The 26,243-nt window shown below is 42.0% G+C and overlaps 2 protein-coding genes across 6 annotated transcripts; both read left to right on the forward strand.

Moving 5' to 3' along the window:
- Positions 1-943: 943 nt before the first annotated feature.
- Positions 944-7,790, forward strand: KRT222 (keratin 222). 2 transcript variants are annotated; one of them, XM_021532904.3, is made up of 6 exons: positions 944-1,096; positions 2,714-2,842; positions 3,548-3,768; positions 4,185-4,261; positions 4,437-4,542; positions 5,862-7,790. In XM_021532904.3, the coding sequence occupies exons 1-6, from the start codon at positions 1,001-1,003 to the stop codon at positions 6,073-6,075; spliced, it is 843 nt and encodes a 280-aa protein (XP_021388579.2). In that variant the 5' UTR covers positions 944-1,000; the 3' UTR covers positions 6,076-7,790. The 2 variants fall into 2 exon arrangements, with proteins under 2 accessions (XP_021388579.2, XP_021388580.2); XM_021532905.3 differs by having other exon boundaries at positions 1,065-1,178.
- A 2,825-nt stretch (positions 7,791-10,615) lies between these two features.
- Positions 10,616-26,243, forward strand: SMARCE1 (SWI/SNF related BAF chromatin remodeling complex subunit E1). 4 transcript variants are annotated; one of them, XM_021532908.3, is made up of 11 exons: positions 10,616-10,741; positions 11,474-11,524; positions 12,037-12,080; positions 14,978-15,082; positions 17,349-17,429; positions 18,542-18,673; positions 20,158-20,329; positions 21,964-22,136; positions 23,151-23,252; positions 23,775-23,985; positions 24,716-26,243. In XM_021532908.3, exons 2-11 carry the CDS (start codon positions 11,518-11,520, stop codon positions 24,922-24,924), a joined length of 1,236 nt encoding a protein of 411 aa, XP_021388583.2. In that variant the 5' UTR covers positions 10,616-10,741; positions 11,474-11,517; the 3' UTR covers positions 24,925-26,243. The 4 variants fall into 4 exon arrangements, with proteins under 4 accessions (XP_021388583.2, XP_021388585.2, XP_021388582.2 ...); XM_021532907.3 differs by having other exon boundaries at positions 10,618-10,741; positions 24,713-26,243; XM_021532910.3 differs by lacking the exon at positions 18,542-18,673 and having other exon boundaries at positions 10,617-10,741; positions 24,713-26,243.

The following is a 26,243-nucleotide window of genomic DNA, read 5'->3' on the forward strand; positions in this document are numbered from 1 at the left end:
ATTCCAAGTACCAAAAATGCATTCCTCTCTTTGCTAAATTTTAAATTTCTATTGAAATTGGAATTTTCTTTTACTGCATATCTGGTATTGTGCACTACTGGAAAAAAATTAAATAAGCAAGATTTAAAATGAAATAGGTAAGAGCCATTCTTAGCAGACAAGATCATTGGGATCACACAGTGCTACATTGAGCAGAAAATGAAAAAGCACAGCACACCAGGAAACCTGTGCTGGACCTGCCTGGGAGCTGTCAGGAAAGGGGTAAGAACCCCACATACATTGTGTGTTGAGTGTACTGAGCACACCAACATCTGGCACAGGTTCTGAAACGCCGTCAGAAACAACCCAGACCCTTTTCCTGACAGCAGTGATGTGTCTGAAGTGTACATTCACCAGAATTTTGCCCTCTGCAGGAGAGGAGACAAAGCCCTTACCCCAAGTTGCACCAGCACTACTCACCACCAGTAGTGCTGGTTCCTCTCCCTCCTTGTTGTGTTTCTGCCCATAAAAGAGGATGACCAGGAGCCCAGCTCATTTCTGAAATGGGACAGTCCTCAACAGTGGGTCAGCTCAGACACCCGAGACTTCATCTCACTGAGTCTCAAATACCTTTAGGGATGGAAGTTCTGTGACATCCCTAACAATGGTGGAGGCACCTGCCAGCGCCACTGCCACCAACCCAGCTATGCTATCGTTCCATGTCCTCTTGCCAGAGCACTTCATGCTGGGCAGCGGCAACTTTATCACAGTTACAGCGTAACAAAAATATAAAGACATTTTAGATTCATTTGGGTGCATGATTTAGGAATAGTTATTGTAGTGCTATCCTTTGCTGCATTAACCTGCTGCCAGGATGGGCTGAAGGCTCTGAGCTCCCCGCGCTCCCCGAAATGGGCCGCTGCCGCTTTAACGGCCCCGCGGCCGCAGCCCCGCGCCGCCGGCAGCGGAGCCGGGAGCCGGGGAGGATGGGAGGAGGAGGAGGAGGAGGAGGAGGAGGAGGATGGAGCCGGCTCGGCTCCGCCGAGAGATCAGGGCAAAGTATGAATCGCTCATCACCCGAAATCAGATAAAGACCGTCAGCTCAGCAAGGACGCAGGTAATGCCTCCTCACAGCCACACACCTTGCAGAGTACAGAGCCATTCCCTGGCCGTACAGTTCCTCCCGCAGCCTCTATGAGGTACAGTAATTCCTTTCAATGCAGCAGTTTTTCGGGGAAGGGACGTGGATTTTACCGCAGTAAGATGTGAACTAGAAAAATCGGAAATAGATTTTGTCAAGGGTATGGATTCACGCTGAACGAATGCTGTGTAATTCATCAGGATGCTTTTCTGTCCCTGCAGCCGGGCTATTGCTGGGATTTAAGGGATGATGACATAGGCTGTAACAGGGTAACCTCTAGCTCCATGTAGTTATTTCAGAGGAAAAAAAAAAAATCCTGAAGAAAATCCTTCTATGGCAATCTTTGCCATTTTTAGCCCTCTAGTAAAGTACACTGTACCTTTGCAGGAACTATTTTCTATTGCTCACAGTAAAAACTATGTTTTGCTCTTCAGCACATATCAGTTGTTCTCTCATACAGCTTGATTAAATGTTACCAACACTCAATGTTGCTGTCAGGGATTTACATACAAACAGCCCTAAACCCAACTGAAATCAAACGGCAAAACAATTTTGACCAAATGTAAAGACATTCAGGGGGGAATCAGGTACTCTGTCACCTTGTAATCAGGTATTGCAGGAATCCCAGAGGTTTGTTTTAAGGACAGGCCAGACGCTGCTGCAGCCTGGCTGATCCACCAGCAGTGCCAGACACCCGACAGGGAAGCCAAGTTGATCTTTATGTTGGCACAAAGCAGCCAATGCCCATTGGTTTGATCCTGTCACACAAATTCTGCAGCAACCAAGCAAGAAAGGGGAAGCAAAAAACACTGGGGGTTCACTTGTGGATGAGACAAACCTAGATTTTTCACAAAAAAATATCATCTAGTAAAGTTGCAATAAGTCACTATGAACAGGGGAACAAAACCCTTATTTTTCTTAGTTCCTAAGCCCTGAATTAAAGAGATTATTTTCTTAAAGTCTATGTCACCATAAAAACCTGCATAAAGCAGTAAAATAAGCAAAAGAGCAACTACTGTTTCAAGAACTTAGGGCATCTTCACCACTTGCAGGGAAACTCAGAATCAAAAAAGAAAAATAACTTCTGTAAGCCAAGCAATCGTTCTGGAAGTTACATGCATACTACTGAAATCAAAGACAAGTCTAAATCTAAAATTACCCCACACATGATCAGGAGTGGTTTTAAAAAACTACTTTTAACAGGATAAAAAGAAAAAAACCCAAAACCCTGAAATCAAAAATGCATTAAAATCAAAGCATGTTATTCAGACTTGGAAGCTTGAACTATCTGCACCTTCTATAAGCCCCTTTATTCCAGAGGTGAGTAAAGTCTCAATACAATTGGGTAATTTGTATGAGAATTCCTCTAGGACAAAGGTGCCAGGGATAGAGATGTGACCAATCACTTCCCATCAAACACAGTGGAATAAGGGCTTTCCCTCTACATAATACAGAAAATATTAACTCCTCACTGTGAGCTTTCACATATTTATACAACTCTAATAAAAATTTTAACCAGACATTTTTATGTGCCAATTTATTATTGTTATTCAAATACTTTTAATACTGTTATCTTTTGTATGTCCCCTGTAGTTAGAAGAAGGTACAAGTAAAAGAATGGACAAAGATGCAGAAGCACTAAAGGCAGCCAGAGCAGAACTGTGTGAAGCCCGACGGCAGTGGCACCACATGCAGATCGAAATCGAGTCTCTCCACGCTGTGGTAAGAGTCAGAAATGAAACTTGAAATCTCACAGAAAAAATAAGATTTGTCCTTGATGCAAACTATCCCACAGTTGATTTCTTTGACAGTCACAGCCACCATACTGCAGAAATCCACCACAGGAATACTCATTTGGGGGCTCCAGCTCCTCACAGAGCCCTCGCTCACACACACTGACCCAGCACACATTCTGGAGCAGGATCTGCCACTCCAGACGTGGTGTCCTGTTTTCATACCTCCCAAGCACATTATTTGCATGATAGTCCCTCACTAAGCTCCTGGTCATTCTGCCTTACCAATTCACAGCATGTTTATGACCTTTTTTTAATGTGTGGACCAGATTCATCAATTCATTTGTGATAAAATGTCAGCTGTTTGCTCAATTCAGCAGTACAGAAAAGCTCCAAGAGCACAAAGACACTTCATACAGCACTGAGCTGGACATTGTTTAACTGTAAAATCAGAAATCTGTAAACTCAAGGCAGTAGATTGTTGTGCAAGACGTGGCTACACTTTCATCTGATTTTAAATTACCACAGAAAATTTCTCAGCCAAAGTATTACCTTGAAAGCTTTACTCCTGTTCTTAAAGAATAATCTTACAAGAACGGATGTAAAAATACAGTTTGTTAATGAAACCACGTATGTCTGTAACATCTTTGCACACAAACTTTCCAAATCTTAAAATATTACTTAAATTTCACAGGAAAAGGGTTTGGAACGTTCACTGCGAGCCACGGAGCAGCAGTACCACATGCAACTACAAAATTTGGAAGGTGAGATTGAATGCTTGGAGAAAGAGTTGTTGGAAGTGAGAAGAGGAATTGAGAAACAGCTTCGAGAGCATGAAATTCTCCTGAACACGAGGATGAAGCTGGAGGAGGAGATAGCGACATATCGAAGTCTCTTGGAGCAAGAAGAGAACAGGTACTCGCTGCTTAGAGAAAAGGATCTCAATTTTGTCTTCCACTTCTGAAGGTCTCAAATAATCAGAATTGTAAATGCATGAACAAAACATTTTAAAAATACCTAAAATCTTACAAAAAGGTTTCATTATAAGGTAGCTTCACTGACTGGGGACTTTCTGGTACTCAGTGTCTCACACACATTGCAAAGAGCAGCTTGATCACTGCAGCCTCACTCGAGACACTGTGGGTCACTGGGGCCTTGGGATATTGGCAGAAACTTCCTCCAGTTCTGGGCTTAGAATGAGAAATCCCAACAGTTACCACAATCAAACAGAACTTCTCACATTTTTCAATTTCTCACAGCTGTTCATAGGATAAATTAGGAATTAAAGTAATTCAATACTACTAGATGCCTGTAATCTTTTTTTTTTGTAGGTTCCGTTGCTCAATACCTGCCGAGAAGGATGACAAAAAACCCAGCACTAGCAAGATCACCTTTACGCTGCCTTCAGGTGAGTTTCAGGCATCTTCTCCTTAATGGATTTTGGCCCTGACTGTTCACAACTACTGACAAGCTCCTGAATATTTAAAAAGGATCTTTTCCAATGTATGGGAAATAACTCCTGGTCCTGTGTACTGCCCTTGCCTTTCTGCATGCTCACTGTATACCTGCATATTCTTTTACAGAGAGTGCAAAGAAGCACAAACCAAAGAAGGTGGAACTGATGACAAAACAAGCAATCCTAGATGGAAATATCATGAAGGAAAGTGCTGAAGCTCATGGCACTGTACAGTAAGATAAACAGGAATTTCACAAAATAACAATTGGAAGTAAAGGGTGGAGGTTACATTTCAGCAGCTTTGAATTTTCCGTTATTTGGTATCTGTTATATCATGCCCACATAGCCCAAGAGCTTCAGAAGCGCAGTGAGAGCTCCTGAAGGTGCACTGAATGGCAGTGTTTAACAATACATTACATTTCAAAGTTCTTTTTATTAGCATTGGCTTCATAAGCAAACAATACCATGCTGGTGCTTCTGATTTGTAATTTCTATTTCTGTTAAGAATGAAACTATGAATAATTCATCTTGCTAAGGCTGAAAGCAAAGAGCCCAGACCACATTTGGGAAGTCCCTCTGGGGCATATTTATGCACATAAATTCAGGCTCAGCTGCTCCAACTTGCTCCTTGGAAACTCCTACGTTTCCCTAAACAGGGGAGGGAGAGCCTGGCTCCTAAGTAGGCATGTGAAAGTCTGTAAGGATATGTTATTCACCTGAAATTACTTTAATAGTATTGGATTGCCTCAATTTTTTTTTCCCCACCTGCTCTTTAAGCTTTTTTGTAGACTAATTTAAAGTTACCTTTAAACACACTGTAGTGGGCCACTCCTAGCACTGAATCATAATCAGCTGCTGAAAAAAATAATGTCATCATAAGGTCCACCAGACATACCCCATAGGTGACATTCATTTTTGTGCTCGAGCTTTGTTCATCAGACACTCAGATCTGCATAGACCTACTCCGCTGGGTGCAGTGTACTCAGCTGGGTGAGACCCAAGAGCCTGACTTTCAGATCTGAATTCTGACACACACATAGAGAATTGAATCAAAAGAAATTGCCTCAATATTCCTGGATCAGCTGGCTTTTCAATTCTCCCTATTTTAGTTCTGCCCTTTTTTCTCTTTAATGTAATATAGATCCACATTCTGAGGTTTGAGTCTAAACAAGATTTTCTTCTCCCTGTTCTGAAGGTTTTCAGATGCAGGAATTCTGTCCTGCCCACTACAGTACTGAGGTTTCTTGCAAAATTTTTGAGCTTGGATTCCAAACTTTCTCCTTGGAAACAAACTGCCTAAAGTATTTGGAGCAGTGGTTTTGTAGCCATGTCTACCTAAAAGTACAAAAACAAGAACATAATGAACCCTCATCCTTTATTTAGCTTCTCTGGAGAATGAATCTAGAAAAAAGACACCTCTGGTATCCCAGTACCGTATAAAATAACTTGACTTTTTATGATGCCATTTCTCTCTCTGTTTCAAAAGCAGTTCTGAAGATAGGTAACTAATACAGCCTAATAAATCATAAATACCTTTTCTTTATTGTTTCAGGACAGAAAAAGTGGATGAAGTTATTAAGGAATGGGAAGGTTCTTTCTTTAAGGACAACCCTCGCTTAAGGAAAAAGTCTGTTTCCTTGCGTTTCGATCTCCACCTGGCAGCCACAGAGGAAGGGTGTTTGCACACAAAAAAGAAAACCCTCCCCGACATTGAAGTCAGGCTGGTGATGAGGAGATCCTGCAGCATCCCATCCATCAAACCTTAACCTCAGCCAATTCCCTCAAAGTGCATCCACAATGGGCTCCGGAAATAAACTGCAGATGGACTCCCACGGCTGCTGTCTGCTACAACCACACATCTTACCAAGCATTTGGATCGATACAATAAAACCATTTAAGTCCTTCAAAAGAAAGGGTGAACAGCAAGGGGGTTCTGATTCCAAGAAACCCAAACTTCTACTGCTTTTATACTCTGGGTGCAGCCCTTTCATATTCTCATTGTTGTTGTTTTGTAGATTTTCACCAAGTGTTACAAAAATTAAACTAGAACTTTATAGTTTGACATATTCTGCCTTTGTAAAAGAGAACTTGTTTTCTCTTTCCAAAAATGAGAAATGCCTATTTGCTTCTCTTAATTATTCAATATTCCATTCATATAATGACTGGTGAATACTTGCAATAATTTATATCACAGCTGTCATACTTCTAGAAATATATTTTAAAATAATACTTTCTAACAGCAAAAATTACATATGAAAATACTCTTAAAATACATGAACTATTAACAAAGAGTTTTCTTTTAAAAGTGGCTAGTATTTTTAAATTCCTTTTTTTCAGGCAACAACTGAGCAAAAATATCTTACCTCTACATCCCTATACATCCATTTTAAAAGTGTTGTTACAATCCAGTAACATTTTAGCCATATTGCTCAACTGATTTTGAAGCAGTAATTTCCCCTGAAAAATCAATCATTTTCTTATGTGTCCACACACATCTGTACTACAAGTCTCTTAGCCAAGGCAAATGAAATTATTCTCTTATTGTTCAAATGGGAGGAATGAAACGATCATTTGAATACTGCTATTCCATTTTTTTTTATTATAACAATGTGCATTAAAATATCTTCAACAAATTTCTCTTCTGACAAACACTACCGATAAGTGATACTGTTGATTTTGTCCATGTGACAAGTCACTGTTACACCAGGGTACAACTGTTACTACTTCAAATTGACTGGGCAAAATAAGGGCTACAAATTCAAAGTACAATTCAACCAGACCCCTTAAGTACTCCCCACTCCTACCCAAAGTGGCTGTGGGCAAACACAAACCCCAACAGAAACCCTGCACCGGTACACAGAGGAACAGCCATCCTTCTTTAAAACCTTACAGGACAAATTTCAAACAAAGACTCAAACAAGATTGTATGAAGACAACAATGATTATTTGTGAGGATTCTGAAGAGGATGGATGTCACTGCTCCCACTGGAGCACCGGGATTGCTGGGGCTCAGAGTCTGGAGAATCCACACAGAGGATTTGCTGGATTACAACAGCACGTAAAGGATTGATTTCAGTGTCAGTATCTGCCTTATTACTTATGGCATGTGCACAAAAGTGATACTGCAGATCCTTTCAGAGTTAATCTATGCTTCTATCCTTTGTTCATGGTAAGAACAATGCATCAATATTGCCCCATCCTGTCTGTACTGTATCAAACTCGCTAATTATCCTTAACCTGAATCATGAGCTGATGTTATTACCACTTGAGTACTTGGCATCCTGAATGTATCAGCCTGCTCCAGTATTTTCACTATGCAGCTTTTTTTTTTGTGCTTAGACTCTGTACATTTTACAATACTTGAATTTAAACTAAGTTTTAATTGCTTTAAGGCACTTTAAACAGGGATACAAATTTACCAAAGTAAATGATAGTACTACAATAAAAAAAAAAGTATTAAAATGGAGTTTCTCTATGCCTATTTTGTGTGTGTCAATGTCTTCTCCTTAAGTGGAAAGTAAAAGAAAAATGCAAAATAAAAGTTGCAGATAGGAAAATCTGTAGCACTGTAACAAGTGTTTTCTCTGATCCTCTCCACAATTAGAAAGACACAAATTCCCTCAGAATCTTTACCATAACATGTGAGTGTCCTTCTGCTACAAAACTTACTCTTTTTTCCTGGCAAATCCAGTCACCCTGGCTATTTTCCTCATGTGTGACTTCCTAACACTGACTTCAGTAGCTTCTCCTACTTTAGGCCTGGTTCAAGTGGGCATTTTGGTTTTAACTAAGTTTTCACATCTTTCAGTAATTATCTATTTTTGCATTATTCACAAATTCCATCTCTCCAAATGTAAAGAACTCTCTTTTGTTCACAAAGTAGTTGGCTTCCACAAGTATCAGCGTGAACTCCACATAGGCATCAAAATAATAACATCTCACCCTCATTTTTAGGTCACTTTAAAGTGGAATTTAAAAAAAAAAAATTAACACTGAAGCTTAATACTGTGGCAGAGAAGTCTTAATTTCTGTGGTTCTAATTAAATCCAGACCAGCTGAGCCTCTGCCAACTAGCACCTGCAAACGGCTGATGTAAAAACGAGTTTTATTGTCTCAATCTACTTCCCAGTGAATGTCTGTCCTCATTCCAAAGCTTGTGAAATTGCTGGTAATTAAAACTGTTGGGTAAGAATTAGTTTTTACATTCCCCGCTGGTGAGCATAGTGCAGTGTAAACAATTCCATTAAATCAGTAAAACTACTTATATATTGTACAGGATATTAAAAAGTGTACGCTGGTAAAACCTTTCACTATCACATGATGGAACTGAGGCAAAGAGCATAGGAAGAAAAAAGGGGGAATAAAACAAAGTAGGAAATACACTGATGGCTTTGAAAATATAATGATTTAGAACTATTAGTATGGAATGTCAGTTTCCACAAATGTACTTGAACACCACAATAAACAATTCCGTTTTAAAAATAAACACATTTTAAATAATTCAAATTTTAAAATTTTGCTTTAAAATTAAAGCAAAAGTTAAAATAATTAATAGAAATTGCAAATTTTCAATTTTTAATTTAACATTAAATGCAATTTACACTATCAACAAAACTATGTTATTAGTAAACTAGAAGTGAATGTATGAAACTAGGGTGAACCTAGTCAAAAGCAGGAGGAAAACCAGGTTATCTTTCACCTCTTACATGTATTTTCTCACCTTTTCTTTACCTTTTCCTGCCCCAGTTAAGATGGTGAATTAATGTGTTGTATTTCGTTGGCTGAGGAACCTTTTCAACTCTTGCTTTAATATCAAATTGAAGTCACAGATTATTCTGCTATATGGCAACAAATGTCCATTGTGGGTACAGTCAGCAGAATCTAAGCAGATGAGGGCAGAGCTCTTGTCTCTTTATTTGTTCATAAAAATAAGTGTATTTAAGCATAAAAACAAATTGAGCCAGTGGAACTGGCAGGCATCAAGAAAAATGGCCCCAACTTGCAGCAAGTCATGTTCAGTTAGTTTTTCTTCTTTTCACCTTCTATCATCCTTTTGGGTTAGGCAGGTACCATCTCCTTTGGCTTTCCTTCGGATCCACCCAAATTCTCCCTCATGAATGTCTAGAAATACATCTTATTGGCCACGTGAGACCATTTCAATGCCAAACATTCCATTTCAACCTCAAACATTCAACATCAAACTTTCAATTTCAAGTTTCACTGCCAAAGTTTTCATATTTAATTCAGTCACTTTTGACTATTTTCAGTGTAAAAGACTCTTAAAGCTGAATGCTGAGGTCTGGAACTCTTCATCCTCCTCACACCCTCAGAGCCATATGCTTCACCTTGTTTGGTATTTGTGGGGGTTTTACCTATGTGTGATAACTTCGCTGATTTCTGCAAGGAATTGTGGACAATTCCACTGCTCCCAGACTACTGGGTACTTTATAATCCTGTCTGATTCAGCAGCAGAGTGTTTTGAGTTGGTCAGGCTGATTTAGTTGACAATTATCACATATTATCATATTTATTACCCGGGGCCATCTCGCTGCCTTCACAGCCGTCTCTAACGTCCCTTCCACTGACATTCTCCCACACCGGCACCTTCCCGCTGCCCTCAGGGCTCATCCTGCTCCACTCAGCCGCCTCTGGAAGCATCCCAAACAGCCCTTTCGGCACCACACTCTGCACAGACCACGGACGGTTCACCTGACTCCATCGCTGCTTTTATTGGATATTATTCGGGCTCGGACATGACCCCGCAGCGTTTTCCGTGGACTCAGGGCAGCCCAGGGTCCAGGACATTTCAGGTACCTGTCCGTGAGGGGGAATCTCCTCGGGGGCCGCGCGCAGCCCGTGAGGGGAAAAGGCGCCAAAATCGCCTCAGGGGCCGCGCGCAGCCCGTGAGGGGAAAAGGCGCCAAAATCGCCTCAGGGGCCGCGCGCAGCCCGTGAGGGGGAAAAGGCTCTAAAGCGCAGCGGGCACGAAGCGTCCGCAGGCCGTCCCTGCGCGCCCGTTCTGCGCTGCAGATTCGCCACCGGCAGCCAGCACTCGGGGCACCGTGACCGGGGTTGCCGGCGCGGGGGAAGGGGACGAGCACTGCGTCTCTAGGGCGCCTCGGGAGCCCTTGTGACACCCCGCGAGGCAGCGCCTCCGTGCCGCTAATGGCGGGCGGTGCCGCCCCGCGCGCGGCGCTCGGGTTGCATCCCGCAGATTCGCCGCGGCCCCTGGAATCGCCGCTATCCCGGAGGGTGCGGGGACGGCCCTGGTTCCTCGGTGGGGCGCGGGGCAGCCGAAGAGGGCCCCCCATAGTGAGTAGGGGATCACCGGCGGGCCGGGGCCCGCGTGTCGAAAGTGCGGAGCGGAGTGCGCAGGCGCCGTCGCCGCCGCCCCGGCCCGTGGGAACAAAGGGAGCGCGGCCGCGCCGAGCGGGTGAGTCCGAGGGGCCCGGCGGGGCCGGCCGGGGGGCTCGGGACGGCCCCGGCCCCTCTCCGGCAGCGCTGCGGGGCTCGGGAAGACCATTGAGCCCGGGGAGGGAGTGGTGGGACCGAGGGACCCCGCCGGTGGCCGCCTTGGGCCCGCAGAGGCTCTGCTGGATCTCCCAAGCCAGCCCTACGTGCGAGCCCGGTGCACGTCGTTAGTAGGGATTCTGGAGGAGGTTGCAGCTGCCCGTGGCGTGATTTGGAGAGAAACGGCGAAAAGGCACTTCGTTACAGCGCTGTTTGACGGGCTCCCGGGTTCGGTGCTAAAAGGTTAAGAATTGCCTGTCAGACCGCAGCTGCGGGGCTCGGTGGTTGTTGTATGTACTCTGTAAAGGAAATACATAATTTGGTCATTTACATATCGATATCAGATTTCTGAATCAGTGAGTGTAAAATAATGGGATATGTTCTTTTTATTCCTTACAGCAAAAAATATATTCATTTAGACCCTTTAATATGAAGGTGACCTAAAGCTGTGTGCTCTTACACAGCTTTTTAGATTCCTTGGAAAATCCATTAATTTTTCAAAGAGATAACAACTTGGTTTCTGAGAATGCTTTTGTCTGTATTCCAAAATTGACGAACTTTTATAATCACTGGTATCAATAACAATCGAAGCTTCAAATAACTGGTGGGGGGAAAGGCACAACACTTATTAGCATGTTGTTCTTTTGTCTTGCAGAAGTACAAATATAATGTCAGGTGGCTGAAAATTTGACTATCAAAATGTCAAGTAAGTTTTTTTTTTTTAAGATTTTTCTTTCTTTAGCTTTGATGTTTTACAGATCTGTTTCCGTGGAACCTGTTTGTGAGATGGTGCCATTATTCCTGGCATTAAAAGAAATTAGCAAGTGTAGTAACTAAACTCTTGGCCTTAAATCCTTCTGTGGCCAATTCCTGGCATATTGTTTTTGTAGGAAATCCAGATATCACAGCTTCTGAGTCCTATTGGACTGTATTTTTGCTTTCCCTCCATGTAATTGATGTGCATATAAATGAATTTCATATTCTTCAGTCTTGTGCTTGAACAAAAGTCTGGGACTAGAGTAATAGGAGCATTTCAATTTTTCTTTCTTTTTCTAGTGTTGCTTTTTGCTGTTCAGTGGCAAAAGGCAAAGTCTTTCAGAGTAAAATTTGCTTGTTTTGTAAAATCATTTGAAAATATTGGCCATAGCAGATGCCTTAAGAATTCGTTTAGATTTTCAAGGGGAAAAAAAAAATGTGCTTACATTTCTGTCTTAACAGAAAGGCCATCCTATGCCCCACCTCCCACCCCAGCTCCTGCAACCGTAAGTATAGTGATTTTTCTCATTAACACAAGGCCTTTAGTAACTTCCCAGAACAATAATTAGGGAGTTGCATCACCTTCCAATATGGGAAACACGATATTAATGTGCTATGAATTGTTTAAATTAATATAATTATTTTTGAGAAGTTTGGGAAAGAGAAGCCGAATAAACTTGTTTTGCCTCTAAGGCTGGATCTTACAGACTGAATTTTCTGTGAGCATTACTTCTCTCAAGTGACTCACAGTGGGTTGCAGCAGTACTGGAATAGTTAAGAATCAACTGGTACATTTGATTGTAAAATGTCCTACTCAGCCTGTGCCCAGATCATGGGCAGACAGTGCATTTTTCCACAGTTCAGTTGTACTGAGCTGCTTTTTTTTTTTTTTCCAATTGAGTGGAATGCAGGATTATGAAGCATCCTGTTGTATTGGATCAGAATAATGAAACACTCCTGATGCCAGTCTTGCATTCCTTGAAATCACTGGTATTTTGGAGTCTAGGGCATGGGAAATATTTTACTTTCTAGTAAAGTGGCATGCCCTGACACTGAGGAAAACATGAACAGGAGCTTTGTATCCCGCCCAGTGACATTCCTGGATGTACAAAGGTGCTGCAGTAGCAGTGTACCATGGGCAGGAACTGTTTGAAAATAAATGCACATCTTTGGTCACATTTGTGGGTAGTTTGAGTTTTAGGAGAAATCCTTTGTACAGAAGGTTGAGGAAAGATTCTACAGTGATTTTTTTTTTTTACCAAAGTGAATTGGAAGACTGTGACCCAGTAGTGTGTCCTTGATCTCTGCAGGATGGGAGTTAGAAGGAATGTGATCCTTCAAATTTTTTGTGCCATATTTTACAGGAAGAGGTTCGAAAATTATATAGTACATAAATACAAGTTATGTTTTTATAAGTTTATATAAATAAAACTGGATTTTCATAGTTTGCTCAGAGTTTTCATTTTACACACAGCAAAATAGATCTGTGGCAGTGTTAGAAGGACCATGATGGATCCCCTCTGACCACTGGATTCCTGCATCGAGAGCTGTGCATACACATGTGATTCCTTTGGGATATAGCATGAATACAGATGTTTAATGGTTCATGTTGATGTGGTACAGTTCTTCAGAAGGATACATGAAGCACATGCCAGGACTGCAACCAGTGACCTGCATTGCCTGTTTTACAAGCATCTTTTATTTTGTATTATATTTTATACAGTCCTTCATGTGTTGGTCTCTGCTCTGTCACAAAGTAGCCAAATAACCTTGCTTGTTCTTCCACAGCCAGTTCCAGGTGCTGCAGTCAACAAAATCTCAGTAATTCTCAAAACTGCAGTACTGTACCTGAAATAAAATTTCTCCGTGCAGTTCTCCCTGATGTAAGGTAGTTCCTGGTAACATTTAAATCCTGTCTTGCAGAAATAAAGAAATAAGCAGACGGCGATTACAATTGTCACCTGGTTTTATTGAAGAGCTGTAGTTCAACATATTCAAAGCCTGTTGTTATGGTAATACAAAAAACTGTAGTAAAACAGTGGCTTATGTCATGAGGCCAGGCATACAGATGAGCACATCAGCTGCTGTGACCGAGTTAAAAAGCTTGGCAATAAAATCTCTATTGAAGACTGACTGTTAAAGGGTAATTTTCCTCTGCACTTGTTTGTTTAGAAATGAACTCCTGCAGTGTGTCTGCATGGACCTGAAACCTTCCTAGTTAATTTAGTCAGCTCCTAAAACACTTCTGTTCAATGTTTGTACATGTCATACCTTGGTTCTTACAGTCCTGAATCTACTTGTCAAATTTTTATAACTGTAATTCGGAACAGGTCCAGTCAGCAAATCCCATTGAAAGTTTTCTTGCAATGTGTATTAGGGCTGCTGGAGAGTGGGACACTGTGGGACTGATACTTAAATATCCAAAAACTCCAGGCTCTTGTGAATCCTCATGGAATCATAGAACCACCACAGACAGGACTTAACCGCAATTACCATTAAATAGCTGATCTATTTTTCCAACAAAATCGACCAGGAAACGGGAGATAATGGAAAAAATAAATTTATTTGAGGAGGTGAATACAGGTAACCTGATGAAACTTGTGTCCGTTGCTAAATGAGAAGGGAATGCAAAGAAACAAGATTTTTTTTTTTTCTATGTGACTGAGGTGAGAACAAATCAATCCACTTTGATGAATGAATGAAGATGTATTAATTAACTTCTGAATTACCTTGGATTTGGAGATCTGTTCAAGCTAGGTTAAAGTTTTTTAACTTACAGGTCTTACTGCAGATGTAGAGTTCCTCAGCTCTGACAGTCTACAGCCTGCCTTATAACAGAGAGATGTCTCTGGGAATTGTCTTCAGCCACTGGCAGTGGAGCACAAATGGTGCTTTGAGAGATTTCCTCCCCTGCTCCATTTGTTGGGAAGGTCAAATTCTGGGAAGAAAAGCAGGCAGGGATTTTAACTGGTATAATAAATTGGTGTAATAAATGTGGGTACTGGGGATTTCTGCCCCATCACTGGATGCTGTGTTGCCCAACTTTCACCCTTGGGAGACAAGAATCTTCTGAATTCCTTGGTGGCTTATGGTGGAAAACTTTATTAGCCATGACCTGAATTTACAGAGTACTTGTTTAAATGAGTTACACAGTTAATAGAAATAAAATCACCAATTTCAGACAGAAATTTGTAGTGACACATTTGCTTAAAAGTCCTGTTTCCTTACTAGGTTTATACTGGAGTAAGCTGTGTGTGTTGGGAAGACACCAACTGCTACACCTCATTGCTTGTTTGAATTCTGGTTGCTTTTGCATGCCATATTGCAGTTCATTTTCATTTCTGTGTTCTCCTCGTTTGAGCTCATTTCTCATTCGTGTTTTTGTCTCATTTGTTTCCATCAGCAAATGCCCAGCACCCCAGGGTTTGTGGGATACAATCCATACAGCCATCTGGCCTACAACAACTACAGGCTGGGAGGGAACCCGGGCACCAACAGCCGGGTCACGGTAGGAGAATCAACTATTACATCCTCCAGCAAGCACCAGGAGCTGACCAGAAATGGCTTTAGGGTTAGGTTCTTTGGCGTCTTGGCTGCTGCCACTTCTTTATAAAAAAAAAACAAAAACAACTTCTGATTCTTACTCCTCACCTTCCTCTCCTTCCCCTTCACTCTGAAACCTTTTGAAAATGGGTTTTTACTCAGCAGGGAACACTGGTAATGGTATATGATGCAGACATCCAAAAAGACAGACTTTGGTCTTCAGTGACCACTGCATGAATAGGAAAAGCTTCTGTAGCCGGGTATGAATTTTTGGAGGGAGGGAAGTGCTCTTTTTGGTGAGGTTTATTGGTACAAAGATAAGGAGGAACATTTTGCAAGCTGAAGATCATTGATAGTTGTTGCATCATCCTGTTGAGCCATGCAAGACGTACAGCCCTTTATTTTTCTTTCTAGTCTTACTCTGGTAATAACTGCACAGTCCCAAGTTCAGTCGTTATTTTTTCAAAAAAGTGTGATGTTGATAATAAAATAGAATCCTTTCAGCTTGTATATGTGTCAGTGTGTGGGAAATGGATGTTGCATTCATTTTTCATGGAGTAAACAAAATGAGATGGAGACAAGTGATGAGGGAGGCGACAGCTTCTTTCAAACATGAATCAAATTCTAGCTTTGTATGCAGTTAGGAAACAGAAATAGACAGTGGAAATGTAGCACTTCTATAACACAACAGAAACAGAGTAAATCCCTGATGTTTTCTTAAATATCTCACAACTTTAAGATTTTTCTATGTAGATCTTTGTACCTCAAGACTTCTGATCAGTTTGGAAGGACAAAGATTTCTCAAGGAACCAAATACATGGTGCTTTTAAAGAAATGTAGTCTTTTTATGCCTCTCATATAAACCTTCTTTCAAACTTAATACATGAAGTTCATCCAATTTGTTAATGCATTTACAGAAAGGACCTTCCCCTAAAAGCTGGAATTGACTGTCCAGATGGATGCTTTCCTTATACAAGACTAAGTCAGATTTTGTCTGAAAACTTCCATTGTTTCTGTATGTCACAAGCATACACAGCCTGCTCTGCCATGCATATCCCAGTATATGGATGGTTTCTTTAAACCCCTCTTAATTTAAAAGCATTAAACAGTTTCCGTTAATGTTTTTCCAACCCATCTGTATGTGTATCTATGTATACATTTTGGTAATGCATATACCTCATGCACATTATTTATACACAGTTCTGTATGCATTGTTCATAGAGCTCCATAAATTCAGCAAACAAAAAACAAACAAACAAAAAAAAAAAAAAAACAAAAACAAGCCCTGTCAGGAGGAAAACAGTATTGAACGTGAGCCTTCTGGCCTACATCCAAATATTGATCTACAGGCCACAGCCCTGAAAGATCTTGAACCTGCTATTTTCATGTAAATACTCCCATTCAGTAGAACTCCTGGCATGTGGAAGTGCTGGAAGAGTGGAAGGTTTCAGACCCTGCAGTTGACAGGGGCTGTGATGTCATTGCACTGTTTTAGGCACAAGCCCTGTCAGAAGTTCTGTGGGTTGAGGGGATGCAAGGAGACCCAGCAACAGCATTAAAGCTCAGTAGCCTTTTGCGTGGTGCCAGCACTCTGTCTGGCAGCATAAAGCCAAAGGAAGACAGAGCACAGGAGCATGTTCCAGGCTAATTGGGACAATTCATTACAGTTTGGCTACAAGTAGAGCACATACTTACCTTTTAGCTGCATAGAGTTACTTTCTTTTCATAAAGAGTCTGTTAATCGGCTCCAAATTACCACTGACAAATTTTGCAGAAAAATAGTTACTAAAACTATTTGATAATGTCTCTAACTTAATGTTTTTAAACTTTCTTCATATCTTTTTAAACCTGTACAGTAGCCGCATTCAATTTGTCAAAACAGATAAAATAGTCATCAGAAGTGAGAAAAAACAACCTGCTGGGATTGATGTTTCCATGTCAGTTCCTAAGCTATGTAGTTCAGTTTTCAGAACATGGAGCCCTTTAGAGGATTTATCTAGTTACTGCTCTGTAAACTTTCAGAGAAAAGGACAAACTTACATTATTCTTGTGAGGACCAGCTCTAGCTAGTGCTTGTTCACTTACAGACTGGGTAATTTTTCTGAAGGTGTTGCTTGCTTCTCTTGGTGGGGGTGTGTGAATGCACAAGAATAAGTGTTTTCCAAAACTAGTGCGTGTAGAAACTGTTCAGTGATCCCATTAACGAATGGATTTATCCGGTTCTTTTATAGGCTTCCTCTGGTATTACCATTCCAAAGCCCCCCAAACCCCCAGACAAGCCCCTGATGCCCTACATGAGGTACAGCCGGAAGGTGGGTATTACAGTGTCCATCAGTAATAAAGTCAGTGTTCATTTGTGCTAACAATTAATTGCTATGATCTTAGTTTCAGCTTCTAAACGTTGACTCCTAACAGCCTGCGCTCTCTTAAGGGGATGTAAAGTACAGAGTCTGCCCTGCAGAACAAAGGCAGCAGTAGTCTGGTCACACAGTTGCCAATTTCTGGGGGGAAAAATTGCTAAAATGCTAATTCCTACCACTGTCTGCTGACAAGGATCCACCCTGCCACATTCAGAAGTTCCTGTGACTTACTGACAGAACTTTTTTATATAAAGGAAGTATTCCTTGCGTTTTCTGGGCTTGGTGCAGTGCTGTAGCTGGACTGAAGAGTAGCAATGAGTGGACTTTGCATGTTCTCCTTCACCACCCTAGCCCGTGGCAACGTTTGCTTCGCTATTCTGTGAACTGTTTGACAGAAAGTAGGAGAGAGACTCTTGTGGAGTCTGGAATCTGATGGGGCATGGGGAGGGCATGGCAGCCTGGCTGAAGCAGGTGAGCCAGAAGGAATTTCTTCCACTTCTGGTAAAGTATCTTTACCAGCATGACTGTCTTAGGCCAAAAAACATCAACACACACAAAAAAAAAAAAAAAAAAAAAAAAAAAGTCAAGTGGCGCAGCAAGAAATTACACTGGCAGCTCTCCTTTTTTTCCCTATAAAGTTAGAAACCTTTTTGGTGGAGTCAGAACTTGTTGGAACTCAGATTGATCAGCAAGACTGAAATATTGTGAAATGTTACTTTCTGATCTGAAAAGCTCAGTCTCTTTGTCATAATCTACTGCTGGATGTGTTTACTCAGTAGCATTTTTTTCCCCGAGATGCAGCGATGTTCATTTAAGAAGAGAATTGAGAGGGTTAAAGGCAATATTCCCATGAGACCAAAGCCACTCAGCAATTGCCTGGTTCAGTAGCTGGCTTCCTACTGACTTCCTGCCCCAGAAAATAATCCAGATAGTTTAGCCAGACTCATTCCTAACTTTATCCTGTTTTTCATGGTGATTCCAGAAAGAACACTGAGATGACTATAAAATGTTTAATTTGGAAGTATTTAGATATCATTAGTAAAGCTCCAGCTGTTTCTGTTAAGGTCTGGGACCAAGTGAAGGCGTCCAATCCTGATTTGAAGTTATGGGAAATTGGCAAGATTATTGGAGGAATGTGGCGAGATCTCACTGATGAAGAGAAGCAAGAGTATTTGAATGAATATGAAGCTGAAAAGGTAAATGGAAGAAATCTGGGATGTTTATTACAGCTGATTCTTCTAGGAACTGGTCTGAGAAGAAAAATTCATCTTCCCCATGCAGGGGTGTTTGAGGCATTCACGAGAGCCCTGTATGTAACTTAAATGGAAGTTTGTCCTGACACGTCTCTTAGATTTCTTAAATAACTGTGCATCAACTGTGACTGGTCAGTTTTTAGACCTAATTCAAAATGAAGTATTTATAATTGAATGTCGATTTTAACTGTATAATGAATGGATTTTATTGTACAACATCAGTATTGAAAAGATTGTCTCAACACCAAAATCCTCTTTCAAAACTGGTGCTCTGCAACTACTGCTATTGTCATGAACATGATCCTAAGAGACTTCCAGTCACGTGGGGTTCGGTGTTCCTGGTGGAACTCCACGCTGTGGCATTAATGTTTTGTTTCTTAATAGAAAATGCTACCACTTGTAGGGTTTTCTTGTGCTTTTGTTTTGGTTTTATTGATCTTAAAGACAAGAGGTGACAGCTGCCTTGTGTCTAGGTTGGTAAGTGTTGAGCACCTGTACAAGACTGTTCTTGTGATTCTCAGGTACAAAGGGAGAATTGTCCAACTGATACATTGTGCTTACACCTGGCAAGCACCTGAGGCTCTGGCTGTCTGGTCAAATCTCAGCTGGTTTTATTCCAAGGCAATAGAGAAGTACTGCGAAACTCAGTGCTAAAATCCAGGAATTCTATTTTTACCTTGGTAATGATGTTTAGATTGTAAGCTCCTTGGGGCAGGGGCCAGCTGGTTTCTGTTGTGCCAAGGCAGAAGGATTCTGGTCCTGATCATAAACAAACGTTTTAGGTACCTTTAACAATATCATAGATTATATTATTTTTTTCATTGGAAATAGCTCAAATCACTGTACAAAATCTGAAAAAAAGAAAGCAATTCAAAGAGAAAAGATATTTCAAAGAAAGTGAAAATAGTGCTGCTGTCCTGCTGCCGGGAGGAGACAGGAGTCTGGCTGCAGCTTTCTGTGCCATCCCAGAGCAGGGATAGGTCAAAGAATGGACAAATCTTAAGTGATTTTGGAAAGTGGTTCATGACATACTGGCATAAGGAAAGATAAGAAATCAGAATCACAGATTTAGTTAGAACTCCAAAGAATTACTGAGAATATTTTGTGTTTGCTAATTTCATCTTACCAGAACTTGATTATAAATGTTCTGAGGTGTTTGAATTTGAAATCTCAGAAAACAAAACTATCATCTATCAATACTTCAAGTTAGTAAAACTGAAAAGGACCTAAAAACCAGCTGTGTTTTTAAAATATGAACGACTGTAGAAGTTCTCATTTGTAAAAAAGAAAGACTGAGAGAATCTGGTCATTTATATCTCAGCCAGACGATTCAGATTCAGCTTTATTTGTGTAACCGCACAGAGCGCAGTTGTGGCAAGGTGGGAATCACCCGGTGGTGCAATCAAACCGTGTTGGTCACTTTTCAGATCGAGTACAACGAGTCCATGAAGGCCTACCACAACTCCCCTGCCTACCTGGCCTACATCAACGCCAAGAGCCGCGCCGAGGCGGCGCTGGAAGAGGAGAGCCGGCAGCGGCAGTCGCGCATGGAGAAGGGGGAGCCCTACATGAGCATCCAGCCCGCGGAGGATCCCGATGGTAAGGAGCTTGTGTGCACTCCCAGTGGGACACTCATGGCAGGACAGGCCATGGAGATACAGAAAATCGCCCGTGTGCACCTTCCGCAGCAATTCACATGGCTGCATTTCTGCGTTGGTGCTTTGATGTCAGTTTTCATTACCACCTTTTATTCCATACAGCTGACTTTGTTCCCAAAAGTAAGGTGGCACCTGTGGCAAAAGTTATTCCAACCCTTCTTAATTAAGTGTGAAGCAATGCTTAATAGTTCAAACCAAATCAGTCTGCTTACCACTCCATAATGGCTTTAGCACATGCTTTAGAAAAGGCTTAGATGCCTGATTTAATCCGGCTTGGATGGATGGAATGTTGTGCTTTATTACCAGAAGCACATAAATCTGACAGGCAGAGTTTTGGTGTGATTAAGAGCACCTGAACTTTGAATGCGTTCAACCAACTGTCATTTGAGATTGCTTGGTGAGTGAGGTGCCGTTGCTGCTGACAAGTTGATGAGAAAATTCTGAAAGTTTATTTGACTGCAAGGAAATGCACCCCACCCAGTGGGAAAAGTCAGCCGCACACACCTCATGGCTGCTTTTAAATTCATCACCAAATACTTGTTGAAACCTGAGGGTGAAAAATGTGCTCAGTTACACCCTTTTTTTTCTTTCCCCCTTGTGGAAGCACACCCCTGAGATAAATCTTATAGCAAACACACTTTCCCCCGTGTGAGGTAATTGCAACATTTATGTAAATACATTTCATGCTGGAATAGCTGGAACCTGGGGAGTTGAGATTCTGTTCTGTGCTACCTGAGCAATGTAGACCCGGGCAGAACCAGCCATTACTTCTTTTTTTGCTTTGTTTAATCAGATACCTAAATGAGATACAATATAACATTTTGAAATAAAGAAACTTTTACTAGTTCTCTTCTTTGGTAGTATCTCCTGGCATGGTGTTCAGCGTCTTTAAGATTGCTGTAAATAGTTGGAATAGTCATCTCTAGTAGGAATGCTTAGTGTAAAACAGAATTAGACCTCTGGACTTCTCTATGTGGGAAGATATCTCACTTATGGGAGATAATTCATACTTGTTGTTTAACTGGTTTCTCTTTATAGAAATGCACTTACTAATAAATAATCGAATACTCTTAATACGTGACTGAATTTTCAGTGATGAGTAAGTGTGTCTCACTGCTTCATGGTTTCAGTCCTCAGTGTTTAAAAAAAAATAAATGGTTTAATCTGTGCTGCAGTTGTTATTTATAGAGGAGTCACTATCCTGCTGGCATTTTGTCCTGGAAACATGATTAATCAGGAATGGGTGTTTTATTTGGTGTGTTAATAGTCCCTCTTACTGTGGAAGTGTGGAAAGCAGCAGTGAATAACTAGGTCAGTCCCAATTTCAGCTGTGGGAAATGCATGTGAAATCAGCTGTTAGAGCTGTGCCAGGTAAATGCTGCCCTGGCCACACTTTGTCTCCTTTTGTGATTCCCTGATGCTCTGTGTGTGTTACTGTGAACTTTGTGACATGACAACTACTGGTGTTAGGGCACATGTTTTGGTTTTTGTGAGTGGTAATGTGGGTAGAGTGTCATTAGACTTGGCTCTCATTTTGTTGGATCCAAGCAGTTACCCCTTGAACTCCTGTTCCAGATTACGACGATGGGTTCTCCATGAAGCACACGGCCACAGCTCGGTTCCAGAGGAACCACCGGCTCATCAGCGAGATCCTGAGCGAGAGCGTGGTGCCCGATGTCCGCTCCGTGGTCACCACAGCCAGAATGCAAGTCCTGAAACGCCAGGTTCAGTCCTTAATGGTTCATCAGGTAAAAAGAAAGGATGCAGATGCAGCTAAAAACGTGGTGGGCTGGACTCCAAGTCTTTGGATCATTCGATTACCTACATGACTGTTCTTGCTGAGTGTCAATGTTCTGTGTGCCCCAGGAGCTAATCCCTGGGATTTCTTGGGAGCTGCAGAACGTGAGACTTCACCTTCTGTGCTGTTTTGTTCTGGAGGACCATGATAAGCTGTGTTTTGTTCTTTGAGATGTCTTAAGTGTTAGTTCCATACACATAACTTTCTGTATGCAGTTTTTAAAGTCTTCTGGTTAATAAGTACTGGTAGTGTTGTGATTTCACGTACCTGACAACTCATCTTGTTCGTAATGTTTCTTTTTTTGCAGTAAATTGTCCCTATTCTAACATTTTTCACTGAAAGTTAAATTTATACAAAACATGTGGTGAAGTCGTACCTTCATGTTTCACCCATCTTTGGGCACATGCCTGTGTTTTCCAAACACTCATGTTACCAAAAGAACCCTTTCAGCATGGTCAGTGTGTGTGTGGGTGAAGCGAGACCAGAATTAGGTAGAGATGTGGTTTTTGGGTTTTTTTTAATTACAGAAGACTTGGAGGGTGGAGGGGGTGGTTGTACTTCTTTCCAGTGAATTGTGGTCTTTCTGAGTTAGAGACTATAATTGATGTGCCGGGTGTGTCTATACCTGTGAGTTCTGTATATACAGACCTGTGGGATATGTATACACAGACCTGGGGGTGCAGAATAGGAAAGAAAAGTGCAGATTTTATGCTGGAATCTTCACCTCAGGTACACAGTGTTTCATTTACAATAAGCTTGAACTGCTGGACAGACCCACGTACTGTTCCTGTTTTTCAGTATGGACTTCTGAGCTAACGGGTATCAGAGGCAGGCAGAAGGATGTTTACGTATTAGACCTATATTTAAAAATAAACCCATATGAAAATTTGTATGCTTAGCTGTACCTTTGCCCAGTTTTTAGGTGACTGCACAGTGAGGTTCTTGCTGTTTGTTTCACTTCCAGCGTAAGCTCGAAGCTGAGCTGCTGCAAATTGAGGAGCGTCACCAGGAAAAGAAGAGGAAGTTTTTGGAAAGCACAGAATCTTTCAACAACGAGCTTAAAAGGGTACAACTATTTTTTCTCACTTAACTCTGAGGAAGCTGCTGGTTCCACAATGGTACAAGTGCTTCAGTTCTCTGTTCAGTTCTGAGCAGTTGCCCAGCTGCTGGGGCAGTGCCCTTGTGTGAGTGGTACAAAGCACAGGATAATTTCCTGCTCCTTAAGTGACCTTTAGGGGCACATTGGGCCAGTACAATTTAGAAGTGCCTCCATGCTGGGCTGGGTGAATTCACCCAGAGCAGCTGGAGGAAGGTAGCCTGAAGCCACTGTGGACGGCACATTGCTCTCCTTGGCTGCATTCAAATAGCAAGTTTTAGGTTGTTTATTTATTCCCTCTCCCTTTTTTTTCTGAATATGCCTGTATCTCCCTCTGTAGTTACTTTTAATATAAGCTTTGTAAAATGACAAGGACTGTGCTGCATGTAGAAATAATGAACTCATTGGGGTTCACTGATGATTTATTTCTCAGGGTAACTGAGGCAGTAAAAGATCTGAAGAGTTTTCCTTTGTTTTGTTTTCAATTGCTAGTTATGCAGTTTGAAGGTGGAAGTGGATATGGAAAAAATTGCAGCTGAAATTGCTCAAGCTGAGGAACAGGCTCGCAAGAGACAGGAGGAAAGGGAAAAGGAAGCAGCAGAGCAGGCTGAGCGCAGTCAGAACAGCCTGGCAGCTGAGGAGGAGCAGACAGCCAGCAAGGGGGAGGAGAAGAAGGAAGAGGAGAGCACTCCAATGGAGACAGGTAACTGCATCTGAACATCTGCTGCAGAGTCCTCCAAGGATCAGCATTAAAGGGTCTCTGAGGAAAACAGTTCACTGCATCTTGGTGAACACAGGCATTTGTTTGCTTCTCATTAAATTGCTCTTTTTTAAAAGAGAAGAGGGTAGGATACCACAGAACCCTATGTCATGCTTTGTGTGTGATGTACCCAGGGGAAAAATACAGGAAACCTGAATTTACTTTGGTTAACTGAGAGTGTTTCCTTGTCCCAGTGTTGTGTCAGTGTCCAGCCAGGATGATGCAACAGCAATGCTTCCTATGCAGCACTCAGGCAAATTTTCCTGCTGCTTTGCGCTCTGGACAGCAACAGTAAGAAATGCTGCTGGATTCAGGAGTCCCAGTGACTAGTACATCAGTGAGTCACTGATGCAGCAGCAGGAGCATAAAGAAAGAGGGGCCAAGGAGTTTGAATTCCAGTGTGTCTGTTTTAACAAGGAGCATGGCTTTCTTATGGCTGGAATTCTGAGGTCAGGCAGCTGTGGCTGATATCAGGATGCTGTGGCAGGACCATGTGTCCTCAGCACTGAATGATCCCTGAGCTGTGCCTGTCCCTGCACGTTCTAAGTGTCAGAAGTGACTGCCATGGAATATTTGGATTTATTAAAACTTCTGTTTCTTCCTAAATCCTAATTTCACAATCTAAATAAATACTGGCATGTAAATGACACTGAGAAATACATTTTTTCAGAAGAGCCTCACCCAGAAGAGAGCACAGAGAACCAGCAGAACGGTGAAGAAGGAACCTCCACCCCAGAGGACAAGGAGAGTGGGCAGGAAGGGGTGGACAGCACAGCTGAGGAGGGAACCAGCGACAGCAACACCGGCTCGGAGAGCAACAGCGCGACCGTGGAGGAGCCGCCCGCAGACCCCATCGCCGAGGAGGGCGAGAAGAAAGAATAATCACTGACTCAGTTCCTGTGTCTCTGTAATGAAGTACTGTTTGATTTCAGAACGTGCTCTGCAGCTGTTGTACCTTCCCTGCCTCTGTCACTTGTCTCCAACAGATGCCGGGGCTTAATGACATGTCAGGTTATCAGCGTAGCAACATGAAGGGGCCTGTAGAGGTGCAGGGTGTCCTGCAGCAGGCAGAAAAGGAACCTCACGTGTCTAAACACAGCTATTACAGTGTGGAGAGGTGCTTATATCACTTGTATTTCTTCCCTAGAAAGACACCACTGGTTTTGGTTTCTGTATGAGAAATCAGGCCTTCTCCCTTTCTTCTGGTGCCATGGACACAGTGGCACTTCTCCCCAAAGGCCCTTCCTGCCCCTTTGTGGTGCAGGTGTCTCACCTGTGCTGCAGTCCTGGCCTGACTGCATGAGGGACCTGCTCCTGGCAGTGGCACTGGCTTTCTGAAGAGGCTGAAATTTGGCTGAAGCATTCAGACATGTTCTTACTGTGGAGCAAAGACCTGATGCCTCCCCGGGGTGTTCCCTGGAGTTTCTCCTTACCTAACAACTCCAAAAGTCCTGTGTCCCACAGATACTGCACTGTGTGTCAACAAGGGCAATTTCTGCTGCAGCCTCCCCAGTCTATGCTTTTAAAGAAAGCCCTCAGTCCTCAAGAGCAGCTCCAGAGTGAAGCTGAAAGTCTGGGGTTTAGGGGTTTTTGGTGTAACTTGTTTTTCTAGAGTAGCTGCTCTGCTGTGGTGGAAACTTGCTCATGGTCTGTGTGTGGCATGTCAGGAGATCCAGTTCCAAAGGGCTCAATGCAGGAAATGACACATCATGAGGGACTTTTTACTTCTGTGGTGCAGGATTCTTTTCAACAAGCCTTTGCTTTTCTTTCCCAATTAACTCCTTTATTTGCTACCAAGAGACCCTGGTGTGGCCTCAGCCAGAGACCTGGCACACAACAGAGCAGGAGAGCGTTTAGACACGCACATGTTCTTTGAGCAGACAGTCACTGATATGGCACAAATGGTAAAAATAGTAGTTTTGTTTGTCAGGAGCTTTCAGAACCTCTGGAGACTCTACAAATATATTGAAAATGCCATAATTTGCCCCATATAAGCAAAACCCCACAAATAAATACTCTGAATTGTGGCAACAGCCATGGGCCACTTCTTCACTTAACAACTGAGGGAACACATAATGTTTCAATGAATTGATGTGTATTTGCAGAGCAGTGGGTCTATCAGGTGGTGTTTTTTAAATCCTTTTTTTTTTTAATGGTCTAAAAATAATAAAATCCAACATGTTTTGGTTTTTTTAAACACA

Source organism: Lonchura striata, chromosome 25 (genome assembly GCF_046129695.1).
Source record: "Lonchura striata isolate bLonStr1 chromosome 25, bLonStr1.mat, whole genome shotgun sequence".
NCBI lineage: Eukaryota > Metazoa > Chordata > Aves > Passeriformes > Estrildidae > Lonchura > Lonchura striata.